The following is a 21,810-nucleotide window of genomic DNA, read 5'->3' on the forward strand; positions in this document are numbered from 1 at the left end:
GTCAACTCTATTTCCTCTAATGAATTTAAATATCTCAAATAAGTCTCCTGCTTTTGGAAGTTTCAGTTGCAATGAAGAAGATCCCAGTGAGATCCCCTTCAGTCCTGACCGGGCAAACACTTACTCAGTTAGCTTTGGTTTAGCCACAGGTTGGTAGAGTTTATCTAGTTCTGATCTTGTCAGAATTGTGTGTAAGTTCTCTGACAGATTCTTGGCTTGCAGCTTGTTAACAGATCGTTGTTGAGGCAAGATGTTTGAAATTAGAGTGGTTTGGAAAAGGAGAGGCACATGGTGCATTTATTCTCCAGTTCAGTGATTATCTCTGCCTGGCTCCACTCCTAACACAAGTTCACCTTGGGACATTACAGGAGTTGCTGGCTAGTTTGGGAACTAGGATTATGCACCACATTCCAACATAGGAATATGTTGGAATAAGCACCAGACACAGCCATGATGAGGGTAGGAAACAACGTAAATGCTTCTGGACAGTTTGTATTGCCTCTGGACAGCTCTAATAAAAACTTGTCCCTTGCAGGGCTGGGTGGTGCAGGGCCCCAGCCTCACCTGGGGAGACTTGACTTTCTGTAACTCCCTTATTCTAGAGAGCAAAAACTGCCTGATGATTTACTGCAGTTACCCTGAAACAGCGTGTTTGTCTCTCATCCTGCAAGAGCAGGCGCAGGCTTTGTGGAGTGAAATTGTACTCAAGATTTTGTTAAACATTCCAAGTCACCCAGTGTCTCTTTAGAAGGTCCAAGGAGTCAAGATGTCATTTGGCCCTCACACAAAGAGAAAACACTGAACACAAAACTGGGAAACAGGCAGGGTCAGTGCAGACACCCAAACACCTGGGAGTTAATGCATTACACACACAGAGCTCCAGCGCCCACCTGCTGAGAGAACACATTCCTGGTATCCCACGTTTTAGAAAATGTGTCTGGAGTGCTATTTAACTTCCTTGTCAGATGTCCTGTAGGATGAGAAACCTGGATTGCAGCTTTGTTAAGGCTAGAAACAGATTCCAGGACTGCTTTACGAAGAAATAAGGGGAAAAGTTTACATTTTGCAGGCTTCAGAGCAGGTTAAGGTGAGGTCTGAAGTGTGCAGCCCTAGATGTTCCCAGAGGATATCTCAGTGCAGAACTGACCTTCCTTGTGCTAGACAGCAACAACAGGTCATTTGCTGCCTGTCAGGAGCCACACAAGCACTCCTTTATACACGGGACCAGAACCTTAAAAATGAGTTGAATTTCTCACTCTCTTCCCCAGTGTTTATTCTTCTAAATACTTTTGGGCTTACCAAGCTCCTCAGGGCAGCACCACCCCCCTGTGCCTCCTCCAGCCCAGCACAGGGGGTGCCCAGTGACATCCTGCCACCCATCCCTGCTGTCAGGGGTCAGTGACATCTGCACTGCAGGGCTCTGAAGGACACAAACGTGACACCCGTGTCTACAGCAGAGAGCATCACTCAGAAACAAAGTTCACAGGACAACAGCTGTGACAGAGCCCGTGTCAGAACATCAGAGAAGATGTTATAACCACCAGCAGTATCCACATAAATGGGGCTGGAAATAGGTATCCCATGAAGCTGAGAGGGAGAAACAAGGATTAGGCTGACTCTCAGCCAGCCATTAACCAGCAATAGATGGAGCTAGTGGTGCACTCAGGTGGCTTTGAACCAGCGAAGAGAGGTACCTGCACATCTGCAGAAGAGCCAGTCGCACACCTGGGAGGATCTGGAAAGGCTCTATATTACTAGAAGGTAAAACAATAACTGCAGGACATCTGCTTAGTTGTCAAGGACCAAGAGGGAAATAAAGCTGTTGTCCCCTCTAGCTAAAACCTGCTGTTTCCTTTTCCCCAGACTCCCCACCACCAACTGCTCTACAGTTTGTATGCCAATCCAATTTTGACGCCTGTAAGTCACCCCAGAGACTGTTTATTTTAACTTTATCAAGTGAAGAGAAAAACAACTGTGTTAGAATGAAAAAAGAGCATCTGGCAGCAGGATATTCTGCCTCTCAGACAGCTTCCCAGCCTTACTGGTGTACAAGAACATGGGATTTCAGTTACCCACGGGTTGAAAGAAAGGGAGAACAGGGCGCAGAGTGCAGGCTCTCTGTGTGTTTGTCCTAAAGATGGTCTTTTGTGGTCTGGTAGCTTTTCTCTGCAAGATTGGTACAGTCAAGAAAGAGGCTGGGGTTTGGTTTTCTTCCCTGTGGCTGTTTTTGTTCTCTTCCATTGGCAAGTACTTCGAGCGCTGCAGGAAAAAGCAGACATTGCCCAGTAGGTTTGCCCAGCCCACCATTTCTGTTTGTTTACTTTGACCTGAGGAACACCCTGATGGAGAGAACTCATTTTTCAGCAATTGGGAGGGACACTGCAGGGGTGTCATTAGGGTGGAGCAGTGGGACCCCCGTTCTGTGAGCAGGCCATGTGCTGACGGGGTGCTGTTCACAGGGACGCTGCACCACGCCGGAGTCGCTCCTGATGTGGGAGCCACCATTCCTCCTGGAATGAGAGCAGGAGCTCCTCTCAGCAACGGCGCCTGCTCCAACGGCATCGCGCTCCAGGCACGACCTGCTCGAGAGGGAGGGCGCTTCCTCGGTGAAATACTTATATACTTGGAGAAAGTTTCCTTTGGGCAAGAAGCCAATGAGCTACTTACGTGGTTGTGTTGTTCTGCAAGAGAAAGAGCCCCACCTAATCATCATTTAATGTTTGGAACAAAAAAAAAACCACAAACCAACAAACATCTTATTTTAATCAACAGGATTTTTAATTTCAGGCACTTACACATCTAGAAGGATCATTAGATATGTGGTAGATTTCAGAAAATTCTCTCTACTTGTCTGCCTTGCTTTAAAGCACAACCTTTCTGCAGATGTAGCCAGAAGTTCTGTTCTCTATGGATACGTTAGCACTTTCCTTTAACGGGTCAGGACACTGGAGAAGAAGTTAAATTGGTGGTCGGATGTAGTTTACCCCAAAACCACCAAATTTATTTTACTGACCTTGACATACAGCAGGACTCTCCTAATTTTGAAAATGGACATCTATCTATTTTCTTTCCCTAAAGAACCATTACCTCAACAGCACATCAATTTTAGGTCACTTTCCATTTCCTCATGTAGTTACGTATTCTTTGCAAGGTTGAAACAGAAAAGTTGGGGTCCCCTCCCCCCGTTTTGTCCTTCTCCATCCTTTTGTTTTCTTTGAAACTCTCAAAGCTTCTTACAAAACCCTTTAGACAAGTCGTACTACTGGTAGACAGGGCAGACTCAGATTAGAAGTCAGACAAATGTTTTCGCTGCTTGAGTGCTCAGACTGGACTGCCCAGGGCAGCCCTGGGGGTGTTCGAGAGGTGCCTGGAAGCGGCGCTGGGTGATGGGGGGCAGTGCTTTGGAGGTTACAGTGGCAGTGCTGGACTGGATGATCTCCAGGGTCCCCTCCGGCCTTCAGGGTGCCCTTCAGGGTCCCGCGGTGCCCATCCCTCACCCACCCGTCCCCTCAGGCCCCTGGGCCGCCATTTCGCGCCGGGCAGGGCGGGGCGGGGCGGGGCGGGGTCGCTGCCCCGGAAGTGCTCGGCGGGCGGAACATGGCGGCGCTGACCGTGCTGAGCGCGCCCGGCGGCGGCTTCAGCTTCGACAACTGCGCGCGGTGAGCGGGGCGGGCAGCGGGGCGGGGAGCGGCACGGGGAGCTGGAGGAGCGGCACGGGGAGCTGGGGGAGCGGGAGGAGCGGCACGGGGAGCTGGGGGAGCGGGAGGAGCGGGACGGGCCGGGGGTGCGGGGGGAGCGGGCCCGAGCCAGCCTGGGGGAGAGCGCCGGGGACCCGTCCGGCCGCCTCACTCCGCTGTGTTGCAGGAACTCGCTCCTGGAGGCCGAGCTCGCCCAGAAGGGGCTGCGGGTGCCCGCGCCGCGCAAGACGGGCACCACCATCGCCGGCATCGTGTTCAAGGTGAGGGGCGGGGGCCAGGCCGGGCCCGCAGAGGCTCCGCTGCTGCTGCTGCTGCTGCTGCTGAGTCACCCCCGCTGTCCCGGCCCGGCCCCCGAGCTGCCCCCGGGAACGGCCCTGGGGACAGCGGCAATAATTCTCCCTTCCTCTAGGATGGCGTCGTTCTCGGAGCGGATACGAGAGCAACCGAGGGGATGGTTGTTGCTGACAAGAACTGTTCAAAAATACACTTCATTTCCCCCAATATCTAGTAAGTGTTGATACTGTTTATTGTGTAATAAATGGCTAATCATGTCTATTACTGTGTGATGGTGTTGGTAGTGGTACTGGGGTTTTTGGCTCTGTCCTTTGCTAACACCAAATATTAAGATGTGCTTGAAAATGATAATTTATTAGCAAGGCTTGAGGATTTGTGGTTTTCTATTTACATTTAAGCAGGCTATCTTATTTCTTGCTCTGAAAATACTGACTGTATGAGAACTTAATTTCCTCAGTTTTACAAAGAGAAAATTTCTACTTGTTGCATAAAGCATAGAGGCTTTTGCCTCCCCTGCCCTCCCCACCTTTCCCTAACTTGCTCATAACGCTTTTTAGTTGCTGTGGTGCTGGAACAGCTGCAGACACTGAGATGACAACTCAGCTCATCTCCTCCAACCTGGAGCTCCACTCCCTGTCCACGGGACGACTTCCAAGGGTTGTCACGGCCAACCGGATGCTCAAGCAGATGCTGTTCAGGTAACTGAGGGGGCTTCTTGTTTATTAACAGTGCTGTTAAAACCTCCCTCAGCCTCCTTACCCTTCATAACAAGACTTTCTATTTGTTCTTTTCTTGGCGGGCCTTTGAACTGAGATGGAAGAGAAATCAGAGTTTTAGAGAACTGATACTATAGTTGTGCTGCGGTGCAGTGATCACATGGCAAAAATAGAAAGGTATTAATTTAAAAGACTGTTGATCACACCCATGAAAACTGTCACGTACCTTTGGTGAGATGGCTGGCCAGTAATAATGGAATGTGCAGGCCTGTAAAACTGGGAGTTTTATGTGACTTGCAATAGAATCACTGCCTCAGAATGTCTGCTGGACACTGAAATAAACTGTATTTTCCCAGATTTCTTAATTTATTGCTCCCAGCTGGCGGTAGAGCTGTACTGGGTAGCTGTGGGACAGTTCTCCCACGCCGATGTTGTGTTAAACAGAACCACAGCTGTATGATGGGTTTCAGACTCACAGACAAACCTTGCTCCCAGGTACCAAGGCTACATCGGTGCTGCCCTGGTTTTGGGGGGAGTGGACGTCACGGGCCCTCACCTGTACAGCATCCACCCGCATGGATCGACTGACAAGCTGCCCTACGTCACCATGGGTGAGTGACAGGACGGGGAACACCTCCAATTGTTGTTTAAAGTGCTTTTAGTTGAATTCCGTTTTGTTTGCTGGGAGCTGCGCGGGCCTCAGACTTCAGAGGTAAAGTTGTGCCTGCATTTATAGGGCGGGTGCTCTGGAATACTGACTGGAATACTGTTTAACTCTCAGCTGCCAAAAAGCTGGTATTAGGAGCTGTGCTGTGTGTGTTCCCCACGTGAGAATTGTGGGATTCCCAAAAACTTGCTGAATGAAAAAAATTCCTTGGGAAGTGTGGCTTGCTGACTGAAGTCCTGACTTGTGGTTCGTATAAATTTCACTTGGGGAACTCGGGCAGTTTTAAAGGGAAGCTTGTTTTTGGTAGAACCGTGCAAGCGTGATGGAGAGTCCAAACAGACGTATCGGAAAACTGATCTGAAGCTGTAGCGTGTGGGATCAGTAAATCAGGTTCAGCCTATGCCTGGTGCAGCTTTTACGCTGGTTCTGCGATGGGAAAAACGTTAAATTCATAGATTTTCATTGATCTTTTCTGCGCCTGGGTGGCACCTCTGGATCGAACAGCTCCGTGGGGTGTTCTGGAGGGGTGAGGGGTTGTGTCCCGGTGGGTGCTGCGGTGGTGCCGGTGCTGTGTGAGGAGTGCTGGTGTCCCGTACAGTGTCCCTGCAGTGGCAGTGATGCTGAGGAGTGCCGATGCCCCGCACAGTGTCCCTGCAGTGCCGATGCCCCGCACAGTGTCCCTGCAGTGCCGATGCCCCGCACAGTGTCCCTGCGGTGCCGATGCCCCGCACAGTGTCCCTGCGGTGCCGATGCCCCGCACAGTGTCCCTGCAGTGCCGATGGCCCGCACAGTGTCCCTGCAGTGCCGATGCCCCGCACAGTGTCCCTGCAGTGCCGATGCCCCGCACAGTGTCCCTGCAGTGCCGATGGCCCGTAGAGTGTCCCTGCAGTGGCAGCGATGCTGATGCCCCGCACAGTGTCCCTGCAGTGGCGCTGCGGGGCCGCGGGATGGCGCTGCTGCCCCGGGAACGGCCAGCCCGCCGCGTGTGTCGGTGTGCGGGGTTGGTGCTGCCGGTCGATCCCCGCTCCACAGCGCTGCCCGCTCCCAGCATCGCCGCCCTGCTTCCCTGGGGCCAGCCCCGCGCTCTCCGCTGGGCACACGGCGACCTTCCCGCTTTATCAGGTGGCATTCCTGAAAATCCTGCCCGCTCCGCTTTCCCTGCACAAAAATAACACGGTAGCGGGCTAAGTTCAAATCAATAGGAAGTAGAATATCAATGGATTAAGTTCCTTGTAGCTTAAACTTTGATTTGCTGTGGGCAGGACCAGGGCTGGCTGGTGCTTACACGCTCCCTTTGGTCACACTGTCAGACAAAGTCCTGCTCAGCACAGTGTCCTTCTCCTTCCCACTCCTGCTACTGTCTCCAGTGACTAGGATACAATTTAGTCAAAAAGTAGCTTGTGCACAGAGATGAAAGATAGAACTGAGACAGCAGAAAAACTATCCAAATTCAAATGGTAGATAGCAATTGGAATTGTGTTTCAGTCTTATTCAGCCTGATCTGTTCTTTGTTGTTCTAAAGGCAGTTTGTGTAAATGAGGGTAGGTATTTTTGGCCAGTTAGCTTCTGGAAATTCAGTATTAAGTAGGAAAGAAGGTTGAGAAGTTGGATTTTGTTTTGGTGTGCTGGAGTTTGTCTGTGGATGGACACAGTGGTGTCCTGCCTTGCAAGGAAAATTTAAAAGGTGCTTGGTGCTTACTCAGGAGTGAGAACATCAAATTAAACTGTTTATGCTGACAAAGGACAAAATTGGATTTTAGCAAACGATGCAGGATTGTCTGATGGCTTGGCTTGTCTAGGAAAGCTTCTGGCCAAGACTTCTAATGAAATGCATGCATAAAATTAAAGCACTTGGAGTGTGTAGTTGAGCTTTCGGAAGCAGGCAGAGTGTTCGGGGGTCTCTGGTGGCTGGAGCTGCTCCCCTGGTGCCAGTGGTGCTTCATATTCATAAATCAGCTCTTCATGCACTGGCAGTGTCGTGCTGCAGAGCAAGCACTCCCACTGCTGGGAGCCAGCCCCCAGCCAGGATCCGGCTGAAAAATGATCCCAGTCCGTGGGGCTGCGGAGATCACGGAATTTTTACCTGGGATGAGCAGCAAATTGAATAACAATGAGTGCGTGTGAATAAATGCCCTGTCAGGGAGCCCTGGCAGTGATGGATTAGGAAGTGGTAAATGTTGCTCTCTCAAGGCTCTGCTCATCCTCCAGTGTGGCAGGTGGGGCAGCAAACAGGTCCTTGGGTGAGGAAATGGACTGTACTTAGCAATAAGAACTTGTCTGCTGTGAAGGTTCTGCTAAAAAGATCCAGTTCATCTCTTTTAGAGAAGCTCCTGCAGTTCCAAAACACAGAGAAGATTATTGTCAGCTGCATTTCTTTGCTATCAGTAATTATCTTTCACTTTAAATCCATGCTGAAGTGGTGCAACTGCTCAAGTGAAGACCAGATAGTATTTTTAAAGTGAATTTATTACAACTGCGTCCAGGAAAATTAATAACTTTGTTGTGAAAATTCAGGAAATGACCAATGCTATTTAAGAAAAAAATTAATTCTCTTATGGTCTTATAACTTACCTGGTTCATGCCAGTCATCAGACTGAAAAGCATTTTTCTCAGAGTAGAGCTTTACCTCTCAGCTGCTGTAGCTCTTTAGAATTTGCTTGGCAGACAATATTTCAATATATTAAAATACTAAATTAAGATTTCCTGAGTATTTGTTTCTGAAGTGTTGCTTACTGAAAATGTTTGCAAAAAAATTTCTTTGGAATTGAAATGGTCTGTTTTTCTTGATGGTTATTTTTCCAAGGGTGTTAAATGTAACCATTGCTAGCAGTTAATGGGTTCTAAAGATCCACCTGAAAGGGTTTCTCACTGAATGGTATATAATAGAAATAAATGATAACTTTACAAATCATTCTTTGTTTTAATTCTTAGTGCTCGTGCACAGCAGAAAGAGGAACTTTAAACGTGTTTAAAAAAAAATCCAACAGAGGACATTTCCTATTTCTGCATGGGCTGTGTGTTGAGCTTAGTTTGAAACCTTACCTAAGATAAACCCCTGGTTTGGTGTCTCTTGAACCTGAGCTCAGGTAGATGTTCGGTGACACGTTACTGCCCAGCTCCCCTGAAGGGTCTGACAGATTCGAGGTTGAGCTGCTGCACCTTAGGAGGGCTGAGGCCGAACTGGTGGTGACTGAAATCAGTTATTGTGTGTAGGAGGTGGGAAATCCATCCCTAATTAATGGATGGTGTTTTGCTGTGTTTGGATTTTATCTTTCTCCAGACATTATGTTTGGGAATTGTGAAGCTTGTTTCTACATAAAGGCAAAGCATGCTTGTTAAAAATGAATTATTGTGCGAGTGCACGGACAAGAGAGCAGCTGTTTCCACACATACAAACAAGTTCTCCATAGACCCTTAATATCCAAGTTTTCTGTGTTTTTATAGGAACTGCAATAAGAAAACCTTATAGCAGTGTTTACTTAAGTTCCCAGGTTTTATTGCCTGCTCTGCTGTTACAATGCAGCTTTCACGAGGCAGCTGAAGTGCTCGGAAGGCTGTGGGGTTGTTTGGGTGGCGTGTGGAATTTGAGGAGGGGGCAGTGGGTGTGCTGGGACAGTGGAGCTCTCAGCCAGGCTGGGGGGTGACTGGCCCTGGCTGCTGGGCACTGCTGCTGTCCCCGCAGGGCTCCTGTGCCACAGGTGGGGGGTGTGTGCCAGCATTTCCTCTTGCAGTGGGCAAACAGCGCGTGGTTTGTTTCGGTGGAGGCACTGGGAAGTGTTCATCCATCGGTGTGGCTTACATCTGGTGCTGGGAAGAGAGCACAATTTTCACTGTGCTGTTTAAGATAAAATCCGTTCTTGCAGAGAACGCTTAGCTGTGCTGGGAGGCTTTTGCTAAGGCAGATTTTAAATGCAAGCTTTTAAAGCTTATGTTTGGGATTTATAAGCACTGGAGAAAAAAGCAAACGAGTCTCTTCAGCTTTTCCAGCTTCCTCTTCTGTTAGAACCTCCTTAGAATCCTGGTTTTCAGATGTAAATGTCTGCATGTTGGTTTAATTAAGCTAATCAACAACTCTTTGAAAATTTACATTGTAGGACTTGCCTGTATTTAGTTATTTAAAGTTGATTCTGGATTTGGCATTTATTGTGTGTTGGTAGATAAATAATTAAGTGTAATTATGTATAAATGATTTCATGTACTGTAACGTAAGGTTCCCCCTGCCTTTTTATTTTGTCTTTTTCCTTGAAGTATGCTGAGTTCCTCCCCATTGTTGTTTTGGGAACTTATTTTAAAAAGAGCTGGAGGAATTAATCCAGCCTGAGCCATGTATGAGATTGCTATCAATAATTTTTACTTGTCAGTAGAATTTTTAAGGAATTAAACCCACTTTTTCTTAGCTCAGTAGCTAGTGTATTAATTTCAGTCAGATTGTGCATTTATACCTTTTGTGTTTTATTCTTGCATGTTTTTTAGCCTTTGCACTGTAATTTTGTCAAATAAACCCTTCTCCAAGGGTAGGGTTGTTTCCCAGCTATGAGGATTTCTGTTCTGCTCATGGTAGGCCTTCATTTGGGTGTAGCAAGAATGTGGCCCTGGTTTGAGACCATAACTCAGATATTTTTTTTCCTCATTAGAAATGTTCCTATGTCATTCCAGAAGAATTATTATTTTGTGGTTCAGGTCCCGTATTTGTTTTGGCCCACACCTTATTTTGACCTTGTTTGAAGGATCAGTAAAATTCCTTTTATTTGTGATTTGCTCTGTGATATCAGCTGTTTGTATCAGCATTTCATTTCTGCTTAAAAATCTGTTTTATTCCCAGTTTCAGCATTTAAAAAATGGAGTTGTGTATTGCTGTGAGGTGTAAATGAATAGTCATTGCCTGTAATACAAGTACACACTTAGAGTGTCCTACTGCTTTTAGATGTGATGTATTTGGTACTGTAAAGGTAATGATCCTCAACCACAGCAATATTCTGTAACAGGAATATCTGTCACATTCATCGGGATTACCATGTTCATTGATTTGTGTCTGTAAATCTGCTGTTTCAACCCTTTAAATTTGATCTATAATTGGACCTCCTTAAATGGTTCAGCTAAGGTAGTCTGTATTTTCTCAACAGTGTCACTGTCAGCTTCTCCTTTTTCATTATACATTCAGCAGACTTGATAAAATCAGCAGGACACCTCATTTGAAACTGTTTAATCGCTGCCTTTTGCTTTCACTAAACCATTGAGGTGGTCAAGCGATATACACAAATCATTTTAAATAGGAAATACGGCTTTCTCTGTGACCCAGCTAAACAGATAGCGGTATGCAAAACAAGTTAAAAAGTAATAAATGCCAAAAAATCTTCTAATTGGAGTAAAAAATTGCAGGTAACTTTATTCACTCCCCAAAAGTAGTGCTCTCTGAAATATGGGTAGGGCCACAGACAGACAAGATAATCTTCCTGAAGGCTCACTCTTTCTGAACAGAGCAAGTTTACAGTTTCAAATAGCATCATCCTGCTTTTTGTATGAATTCGTGGCAAGCCCATTTATAGCCCTGCAGTGCCAGTGCTTTGGGCAGAGGTGGCTCCTGTTCCACTGCACTTGCACCTCCTCCCTTCTGGAGAAGGAACACTGAGCTCATGGTTTCCTCTCTGTCACCTTGTTCAGCTGTAGCTGTTCAGTGTAAAAATAATGCCCGGAGTGAATGCACAGCAGGCTGTTTGCAGGTCACTGGGGGACATAAAGCTGGTGGCAGCAGCCCCTGCCCCGTTCCCGTGGCTGGGTTACCACCCCCTGTGTGGGGCCGACCGTGCCAGCTCGTCCGAGCCATCTCCCCATTCCCACAGCCCCTCTGCTGAGGCAGGAGCGGTGGGGGGTAGGGATTCCATCAACTCCTTCTCTAACCTCATTGTCATATCTGGTGTTCAAACTGGTCAGAAGCAGAAGGCTCTCGGGACGGGACTGTGCCACGTGTGGGCACACGAGCTGCACCTCTGGGCTTGAATGAGGTGCTGGACTTAGCACAGGCACTTGTGAGTGTGTGGTGAGCTGAGCTGGCTTCACTCTGGTTTGTGCTGCTGACATGCATTATCCTTTCCTCTAAAAATGTAACTCCATGGCTAAAGGGGTGTCCTGATGTTGTCACCGCAGGTTCCGGATCTCTGGCAGCCATGGCAGTGTTCGAGGACAAGTACAAACCCGACATGGAGGTAAGAGTCTTGGGCTTTGAAATCTCACTGTTTCTTCCCTCAATAATCCCTCTGATCCCAAGAATTTAGGAGGTTTGAAGCTTTGAAGAAGTTAAAACTGCTCTAGTTGTGCTGCACTTACAATGTACTAGTGCCAGCTTACTGTAAAGTTGTGAAAAATGATGGATAAAATAAATTTGCAAGAAGCTATATTTCTATATGGAAAAATATGTGCTTTTAATGTGGATGAAAGCTTTACAAACACACAGTTTGCTGGTTATAGTTGACTTCAGGAATTTACCAGCCCTCGCACAGTCAGTATTGCTGGTTTTTTATCAGTCAGTCCTTCTCTCTCAGTCTTGAAAAGAGAATGCTACAAAAAAGTGTTCAAGTAGTACATGAAACGATCCTGGTTGATTTGGTATGTTCAGAACTAGTGTCTGCAATTTAACATCTGCTTGAAAACTGATTATCAGAAAACTGTTATGATTGTGGGGTTTGTGCTTTGCTGCTGACACTGATAGAAACTGAAAAATGTTTGGTTGTTAGAATCATTCAGGAGAGCTAAAATCAGAGTGTCATAAGATCAGAGCAAGCTGTTTGGTTACAGATGGATGCAGTGCGTTATTTTTGTGTTTTCTATAGGATTCCCTTACACTTGGTTACACCATGTTCAGTGCTCCTAAACTAAACCCTGAAAATCCAGTTGTCTCCAGACCCACTGTTGATGAAAATAACCCCAAAGCAATTACAGGGCTTTCTGTAACTGTATTTTGTAAAATGCCTCAGTAATGTCAAGCCCTCTTAAACCACATTTATCTCTTCAGACTTTCTGTGAACGCTTCTTCTCATTCCAATTGATTAATAATTCCACAGTAAAGAAAAAATGAGAATTGAACACAAAATTGAAAATTGAACCCATTAAAAATTACTCATAACACTAACAACAGCACAATCATTTCAGCCTAAAATGCAGATAAAACAAATCCTGCAGCTCTCCAGTATCCCTGAGTCATGTGGAAAAGGAAAGTTTATTTACACCAGCAGAGGTGTTTGGATGTTCTTCGTTTCTGTTGCTCAGCTGCTGTGGGTCAGTTCCTCCCCTTCCAGTGCTGTGTTTGGGTGATGTTCCCATCAGGCCACCCAGTTCCTCTCTGCAGAGCTGATGATTTCAGATGTGATCTCTTGTTCCCTGTCCCGACGAGGCTCAGTGTCCAATACCAGCTGATTTAAAACAAACCTCCCCGCCTGTGTTCTGAGGTTTGCCATTAGTTAATTGCTGAAGTGTGGTTAATAAGCGGTTTTCCAGCTATCCCTGGCCTGGCTCCTGCCCTGTCCGTGCTTGTGCAGGAGCTGCAGGTGTGCCAAGTCATGGACACACGGTTGGATCAGGGCTCCTGTGGTGCCACGCTGTTCTGGGCACTGTCTGCAGACTCTGAGCTTCTGGTCTTCAGTGTATTTATAAATGTTCCCAGAAATTCTGCAATACTTTCAGCAGGCACTCCAGTGTCGTGGGGAGGGAGCGTTACAGCAGATGGCTGAGAGAGCCACTCCAGAGAGGGAGACTCTCTGTTTTCCCCTCTCCCCTCGTGCTGCTGCAAGAATGGCAGTCTCCTTTTCCAGCCTCCTGGCTGACTGTGCACTTGGTGTGTGTGCTGTTCCACTGAAAACATGGACTGAAATCCCGGGAATCAACAGCTACAGCACAACAATCCCCTTGCAGGGATACAAATGGCAAAGAGCTGTGCTGTGCAATCAGATCTGCATTTGATTCTCAGCGAGTTTTCAGGCTTGTGTTTTAAGTCATTTTCTGTGTAAGAGCAACCGAAAAAGGCACCAAAAATTGGTAAATCTCCAAATTTTCCTATTTAGAAAGGTCATCCTCATTAAACTGTCTTCACACACAACCATAAGTGGCAGCAGATAGTCACTGTTATAACAAGCATGTAGAAATGCAGCCTACCAATTTGTTGAAATAGTTATTTAGATTTTGAGACTCGCATGTACCTTAATTCTTCCTTTGGTTTTCCTGGATAATCTGATATCTAGTAACAATTCAAAAAGTGTATTAACCAGCAAACTTTCAGGTCCTAAAGCTCAGTTGTACTCTTAAACACTTCCTCATACTCTCTTATGGCTGCCAGCTTATAATATGTGGGAGATTTTTACAGTAAATTAACAAAATAACAAATATTTCTATTGAATTAAATCCAAATTAAATCTGAAGTATGCTCTGCATATTTTACATAAAACTTCCTATGAAATGGCATTGAAAATAAAATTCCTGGAGATTAATTTAATGAAATAGGTAGAAAATTATTATTTTCCTGTCAAGATCAATGCTCCTTTCTCTTGCACTAATTGTCAGAATATCTTGCTAGGGCTACTGGAGGGTAGTGGTGTGCTTCAAGACCATCACATCACAGAAAAATGATTCAAAGGCAAACTGTCCTGCACCCTCTGGTATCAACTTGCAAATTAGCATCTGGAATGTAATTAAACAAGCTTAATGAAAGTAGCAGCTGAATACTACTGGAAAAGACAATCAGCTTTTTTGCCTCTGATATATATTCTGTACTATTGAAGCTGATCACCAAACGCATCGTGTGAGCACAGTTAAAAAAAAATTAGCATTTATTTGAAGAATAGGAACTGTTTTTCATTCTGTTATGCTTTTGGCATGCGCTGGTGTCCCAGGAGAGCCGTGCCACAGCAGATAGTGCACAATATTTATAAATCCATGACAGGCAATAATAGCAACTTGAAAAATTCTTTTGCTAGAATTTCAAGTTGAGAGCTGCCAAAAGCTGAGAGGATCAAATCTGCAGTGGCAGCTGCTGTGCCCTACAGTTAGAATTGTAGACTTTGAAGATGCTCAACTAAAAAAAAAAAAAAAAATAAGAAAAAGACTGCAGGCTTAGCCAATTTTTGCAGGTTTCTAGAGCCCTGGCTCTCTGCCTTTTGAAGATGAGTTGCTGAAGCTTCTCCCACTGCCTGAGGCGTGCTAACACCAGCAGGATGTGTTTTTTTCCATGGGCTTAGTGTGTCTTCAGCTTTAAGCAGCACATGCTCTGTGAGTGCTGTGTGATGGTGCTGTCCCTGCTGCAGTGCCGGCAGGTGATCCGTCCCCACCACCCTTCAGAGGGACCCGTGCCACTCGTGCAGGCTGATTTATGGAGGCAGGGGCGCCGGGAGAGTGCTGGCCTCTGGAGGAACCATTACAGAGCGCCGAGCGTGGCAACACTTTCAGCCCTCAAGGCCTGTAGATGCTTCAAAAATGTAATGCCAAGCACCTAACTACTGTGGAACAATATTAATCTGTCATGTGGGCAGCTATAGATCTGCTTTAAAAAACATCAGTGGAGGAACAGCACATCTAATGGAGTGTTTTGAGCTCAGATCTTCCGTTGCAGCCAATTTTTCTTCCAATGGAGTCGCCACATGGTTTTTAAACCTCACAGTCATTTTGCAAATGCATTCGTGCCTTCTGGTGTTAAACAATAACAAAGAAATACTGGATATGGAAACCATCTTGATCTGGGAAAAAAAGTGTCTGCAGAATTAAATGCTGGAATTCTGGGTTTATCTATCCTGTGGTGGTTGAATTCCTCAGGAGATGGGGAGAGGGGATATATTTTATTCTGGTATTTGATTTCTGGTGTTTGAAAAGTAGAAGCTTTTTGTCTGTAGAAAAATTACTTGATCCACAGTGGGGCTGTGTTGTAGCCTTCTTGTTTAAGCAAGGAAATAGGCTGCTTGTAACTTCATTTCTTTTCTGTATTTCATCAAAAAGACCAGGTTTAATAAAAAGAGGCTCCAAAAGGAAGAGAACCAGGAGAAGCCACAGAAAGCAGAGCTATTGCAAGGAAAAGGAAGTAAATCTTGGAGTAATGAGTTCAGGAGCACAGAATAGGTGGAAAAAAATTAAAGGAGATAGTCTGGCAGATACTTAATAATTATTTCTAGGATAGATCACTACAAATATGTGAGATTATATTTACAGTCATTTATTGTACCGTTTTTGAAGTGTGGCAGGAAATCAAGTGGTACTGAATGAAAACAAAAATACCCTGGAGGGTAAGAACAGATGAAAAGCAGAGGAGACTGTTGTGAGTGTGTTCCACATGGAAACAGCTCTCCCTCCTGCAGCAGCTGTGCTGTCCCAAAACCTGCAGCTTGCTGTCCCACCAGAGCTGTGTCTGCCTTCCCCTGCTGTCCAGGTTTGCTTTGGTGGCCGTTCTGCAGGGGTGACTCTGCTCCTGGCTGGGACCAGCACGGGTTGGGAGCAATCTGGTGAGCAGTTTGGAGGGCAGGTTTGGGAGAAGGGATGTTTGAGGTACTTCCAAGTAGCCCTTACCCCTGAGTGAAGCCGCTGAGGCACGGAGAGGGCTTTCTCTGGATGCTCCACGTGCTCTGGGGTCTTTGCTGTGCCCAAGGGCAGAGTATCCTGAGTGCAGCTTTCACTGTGTACCTCTCGTTTCACTAAAAATGCGTCAGGCACAGCACAAAATATTATGAAAACATGTCACTTCCTTCCATTTTTAAGCAGCTGACACATAGATCCTTCAAATGTTCCTGTGCTCACATTTCCTACTGTCCCTCAATATGGTGGAATTATTTTTGTTTATTAAGTACTGACAGTAGTACCGGGCTATTTTTGGAATCTGTCAGAACTCTCTCATCTTCAGCAATCGTCGTCTCGGCGGTGTGTGCGGGGGGCTGGGCGCGGTGACAGGCTGCAGATGAGCCCCTGTTCATTAGGGATGGAGATCAGAATGGCTGTGCCCACGGGCTCAGGTGTGGGGCTGATCCTCCAGCTGACACCGCCTTAATGACTCGGCGGGACGGGCACCCCGTGCTGGGCGGGCACGCAGTGGGGATCAGGCCGGGCAGGGCAGCCAGGCTGGAGAGCCTGCCCGAGCTGCCTGAACCCCTGTTGGTGTCAAACACGCAGATTTAAGGAAATGTGGGGGGGAAATGTGACTGGGGGAACAAAAAGCAGGACTTGGTGTGTGTGTGTTTCATTACCCAGTGACAGGAGCGGAGGCTGTTAGTGGCATATCTTCACTCCTTGCTGCCAGAGCTCGGGGCGCTGCACTTTTCAGCTGTCCTGACATAGCTGTGTTAGTGTCTGCTGGAGACACGGATTTCCATGGGTAAATACCAGGTGTTAGTGCACACAGTCAGCCGGAAAATAAAGGCTTATCGGACCTGTTTGTTACTCTTAGGTTAGATAACAATTATCCTCTGGTCCCTCGTTTCTGCCTGACACGTTGGACAGTTTGTACAGTTTTCATCTTCTTTCTCAGAATTGTGCCCCGGATTGATTTCCTTTGTGGAACTGGTATTAAACAGGGCTGATTTGGAATGTGCCAGCTCGGTGTGCTGTGGAGTGGCTGGGATTGCAGGTGAGGTGTTTGGAGTGGATCAAAGCCCAGTTTGTGGGACGCTGCCCAAGTACCAGTCTGAGGTACCAGGGATACCCAGTAGAGCCGCCTTCCAGTCTGCTCTTTGCAGACTGTATTGAGGGAAACAAATATTGCCTCTGTGTAAATTGGGCATTGCTGCATGATAAAGAACAACAATTTCTTCACCTTTATGAAAGTAACACTTAAACTTTGTCCATAATAATGTAGACAGGCTGGCCAGAAGCAGGGCTCTGTGTTAAGAGATCATTTCACTGCACAGGGTAGGGGGAGGACAGGTAATTATTTTTGATGCATTTCTCAGGAGCAGGTGTTCCAGTTTAAATTGTTCCAGTTTGTGTATCTCCCATAAGTGCAGCACACGGGCAAAATGCACTGGAAAATATTTCACATGGCACAGAGCCCGAGCGCCGCTCCCGCAGCGAGGGCCGGCCGGGCCGAGGGCAATTGCTGTGAGGGAGTGGGGATGAGGCAGAGCTGGGAGCCAGCCCGGGCTTTATGGAGCACTTTGGGATATTAGGGAGGATAAATTACCAGAAAGGCCAAGGCTTCTTTTCCAAATAAAAGATTGACCTTCATTCCCTTCCATCCTTTTGTCAGAGGTAAAGCAATAGTCGTGTGAACAGAGATTTGCTTTGTTTGAAGGCAGATGTGTCAGGGCTTGAGGTGAGTGTGTTCAGAGGCAGTAACACCGAGGAATTTCAGCTGTAGCCTCTGGTAGGGTTGGCACAGCCGGGTGGGTGAGGGTTGCTGTGTCACTGAGGCTCTCCCAGGGTCAGAGGAGAACTTGCAGCTTGGCAGCATTTCCAGCTCTGGTGCTGCTGAGCGAGTTCTCCTTTTGAGAATCTGTGCCCTAAAAACCCATGTGCAAGAAGTGATGGATTCAATGAGTTTTCGTTCTTAGGTCAGATTGTGGGAATGGTATTAAAGGAAATCTCGTAGTTGTGAGAGGAGCTTGTAATTTAATTCGGTGCCACTGGAAATATGGATTGCACTGCTCCCCACGCAGGGGATGACAAACAGCAGCTAATGTTATTGAAGAGTAGCTCCGAATCATATAAGTTTCTTGCCTTGGCAGGTAATTTGACATAAATTGTTAATGTAAATCCAGGTTAGTGGGGAAGACGTTATTTTACTAAAAAAGATAAACTGCTGATTAATTCAGTATAGAACTCAATTACAAATTGAAAGTGTCTCTGCGGGATGCCAGTACCCTAAAGACAGCAGATGTTGAATTGATACTCCAGCATATTTCACCCTGGTATGAAATATTAACGTGGTTTATTATACTGGTGGTGTATGATATCAGAGAGGGGGTGGGGATGAGCCTGGGCTCACAGGCAGCTTCCTTGGAACAGGGAAAAAAACTGAGAATAATAATTAGGGACTACAGAGCAGTTTGTTTGGAAAGTTCTTAGTAGAAAATGGTTAGAAAAATAAACATTTACTGACACTTTAGTCACAATGACACTGCCATAAAATGCATAGGTCTAATATAAAAAAAATAAGAAATAAAAGATAATGTCATTCCTTGCTCCTGAGGCAGCCCTGGAAATGCACACTTTTTGGTGGAAGACTTGTAATTGTGAATGGACTGATCTCCACCCCACAGCCCCCACACAGCCCCTCACACCCTGTGCACTGCTGATGGCTCTCCCAAAGTCTAATTATGCTTCTCGAGGTGCTTTTCTCCTTCAAGAGGTATTGCTTTCCTACCCCCAAATTCCCAGCACTCCTTTATGGATTTATTTTTTTATTATCATTGTCCTTCCTGAAGCTTGTGATTTTTTTTCCTTCCCGTCTCTTCCCACGGGAGTCTTGGGGATTCTCACTTTAAGTAGGATCAACTTTTTATATTCTGTAATTTGAGCATATTTCATTGTTGTAAAGGACTGTTGTGAGAAGTATTTGCATTTGTTTATTTTTACAGAAATAGCTGCCTGCTTATATTCATTTTATACTAATATTGATATGCACTACATTTCAAATTCTTCTGAGAATTGCTGTTGGAGAACTGCACTGTGTGTATGGCATCTCCAACAGCATCCTGGTGACCTGCAGGAGGGATTCATTTTGTTTTGGTAAGAATTAGGAAAAGAAATGATTTCTAGGGTTTTGAAATCTGAAAAAGGCATTTCCTGTTTAACTTGCTTGTGGAGTTACAAAATGTTGTGGAAATAATGTTCCCAAAGCCATTCCAGCTGCTCCCTTTGCTGCTGGAGCACAGTGATAAACTTGTTTACAGGCTGTTAGTAAAGACAGCATTAATACCGTGCAGAAGTGCCCTCATCTCCTGTAGGAAAGTCTCTTTTTTCCTCCAGCAGCACTTGAAATCTGGAAATTGTTTAAGTGTGAAGAGAAACTTGGTTGAAGTCATATACAAGAATAATGTGTAAAAGTTGCTCCTCGGTGCAGGTTGGGACCGGCGGCAGAGCGGCTGTGAGAGGTAATCCATCAGCTCTGAGTGCCTGCGAACTGCAACTCTCCAGATAACAGGTTTAAAGTAAAGATTTAATACAGCCTCTATCTGCTGTGATGTTGCAGTGACAGTTTAAAACTCATTCTCTAAATCTCAGCAGACTTTATAGCCAGCAGTGGGCCCATATAAAGCTTAATGGCATTACAACACATAAATCATCTTTTAAAGACGCTACCGGTAGCGCCAATATTAAATGCAGACAATTGTCTGTGTTATAAATAATTTATCAAACACCGTTTCAGATTAGCCTCCCATGCTGAGTTATTTATTTTGGCCTTTCCTGCCCTATTCCTCAGGCACCCTTTGGAGCTGCATTGCTGGTCAGTGTAATGAACTGGGGGCTGTTCCCCCTGGCTCAGCTGTGCTGACCATCACTGCGGGGCCGGGCCTCGCTGCCTTCCCAAGCGCTGCCCATTTGTCAGGAGGAGGTAAATGGAGCTGCACATTGGAGTCCAGGGACACATCGTGGGGGGTGTGCTGGGGACAGACAGATCGCTCCATAAAGTGCTGCTTGTCACCGCTCACCGGCCCTACAGTTCATCACGGGCTGTAATCTCATTTAAGGAGCACTGGGGGCCCCACAGGAGGATATTCCCAGTTAGCTTGGTCTTTGCAACCATAAAGCAGGAAGTGCTCCTTTTATATACTCTGAACTTTTAGGGTTTTTTAAGATTAATTATTACAGTGGCTCATTGAGGCCCCTCTCCTTCAGGCTGTGTCAGCAGTTTGCTGCCAAGCCCCTATTTTGTGACTGGCAATAGCAGTCCTTGCTCAGCTCCGTGCAGGATCTCTGTTTCTTGTGGCTCTCCTGGCCAGCTTTCTAAACTGCATAAAGAGGAGCAGGACACGGCACTGAGGCAGGGTTTCCAAAATGACCATCACTGCACTGTGGCAGTGAAGGAGCTGAGGGGACAGCCTGGGCTCTCTGTGCACTTACAGCTCTAAGTGTTTTTACAGGATTTATAATGAGTATTTTTAGGATTATTTTGATAACAGTAGGTTGATAGAGTACGTTTTTAAAAGCTAATAAAATTTAACATAGAGTCTGTGAGATTTACAATGTTGTCTTAAAAAGATGAAATTAAAAGGAAGAATGGAACAGATCTCCCCCAATTTGCCATAGTACTCCTAAGCTGCTTTTCTTACACTAACACTCATGTAGTTTGAAATTATTCTGGTTTTGCTACCACTTAATTTTTAAAACAGATCTACAGATACTTCTTTGGTTCATTTTATTTATTTGCACTCTAGTACTGAAATACCCTTAGTCTGCAACAAATCAGTGGCAGTCTTCTATCAGCTGAGTGAGGAATTACTTGCTTATCAGGGTTTTATTGCCAAAAACACTGAAGAAAAGGTACAGGAATTATTTTTACAGCATGGCTGCATTGTTCTAGTCAGCTTAGTAGGAAGCATAACTTATTTTTTCTTAATAAAGACTAATAGTGGTGAACCTGGGAGCGAAGAAGGACGTGCAGCTGTTTGTGTGGCTCAGTGCAGGCCGTGTCCTGCTCCAGTCCTGCTGCACCCAGCCTGGACAGGACAGGCTCAGAGGAACAATTTTGGTGCTATAAAGGCTGATTAAATAGCCCTGACCTGGAGAATCCTTGTACCTGAACTGCAGTGACTCCAGTGTGTGTGCAGCTGGAACACACACGTGCCCAGAAACCTGGAAGTTAAAAATGGTAAAATTTATTTTCTCCATTCATTAAGACAAAAATAAATCTGAGTTTTGCTTCCTAGACTGTTTTTACCAACTCTGATCCACCCTGGGGTGGTGGATCATGGGCAGGGTAAAGGGTTGTTCCTGGACAGTCCCTGTTGGAGCCCTGTGGCACTTTGGGGATGGTCCCGGGGCAGTGACAGCTCCTCAACTGTTGCAGGAGGGGGAGGCCAAGCAGCTGGTGAGAGACGCCATCGCAGCCGGCATCTACAACGACCTGGGCTCCGGCAGCAACATCGACATCTGCGTCATCAGCAAGAACAAGCTGGACTTCATCCGCCCCTACGACGTGGCCAACAAGAAGGGGGACAGGTGAGGGACCCTGAACTGTGTGTGATCCCTGCTCTGCCCAGCAAGCCCTCCCTTGGTCAGTGATCTCCAGCCTGTGGGTGAGTGGCAGCTGAACACAACACGAGTGGCTGTGCCTGCAGCTGAACAGAGGCTGTTACAGCCACGAGCAGCTGTGTGGAGGATCAGGGGAAGTTCTCGCTGCCACAGTGTCACCAGGCTCTTGAGCTTTGGGCAGTTTGAGGAAGTAATGGAGTTCTGCCTTTGCTGCCAGACGGCTGATTTCTGCAAAGACCTTTCCAGTTATGAGGCAATTTTTTTTTTTTTTTTTTTTTTT

At 46.2% G+C, this 21,810-nt stretch overlaps 1 protein-coding gene across 1 annotated transcript in view; it reads left to right on the plus strand.

Annotated features, from left to right (window-relative positions):
- Window positions 1-3,590: 3,590 nt before the first annotated feature.
- Window positions 3,591-21,810, plus strand: part of PSMB7 (proteasome subunit beta 7) — an 18,668-nt gene continuing 448 nt past the window's right edge. The window contains exons 1-7 of the mRNA XM_027892940.1: window positions 3,591-3,659; window positions 3,865-3,958; window positions 4,108-4,205; window positions 4,550-4,690; window positions 5,204-5,319; window positions 11,520-11,578; window positions 21,346-21,497. Of these exons, the coding sequence (XP_027748741.1) occupies window positions 3,598-3,659; window positions 3,865-3,958; window positions 4,108-4,205; window positions 4,550-4,690; window positions 5,204-5,319; window positions 11,520-11,578; window positions 21,346-21,497 (722 nt within the window). The 5' untranslated portion in view covers window positions 3,591-3,597. The remainder of the gene's footprint in view (window positions 3,660-3,864; window positions 3,959-4,107; window positions 4,206-4,549; window positions 4,691-5,203; window positions 5,320-11,519; window positions 11,579-21,345; window positions 21,498-21,810) is intronic.

The sequence above is a fragment of the Empidonax traillii genome, unplaced genomic scaffold (genome assembly GCF_003031625.1).
Source record: "Empidonax traillii isolate 1590-97213 ecotype Southwest subspecies unplaced genomic scaffold, ASM303162v1 scaffold375:size1330703, whole genome shotgun sequence".
Taxonomy (NCBI): Eukaryota; Metazoa; Chordata; class Aves; order Passeriformes; family Tyrannidae; genus Empidonax; species Empidonax traillii.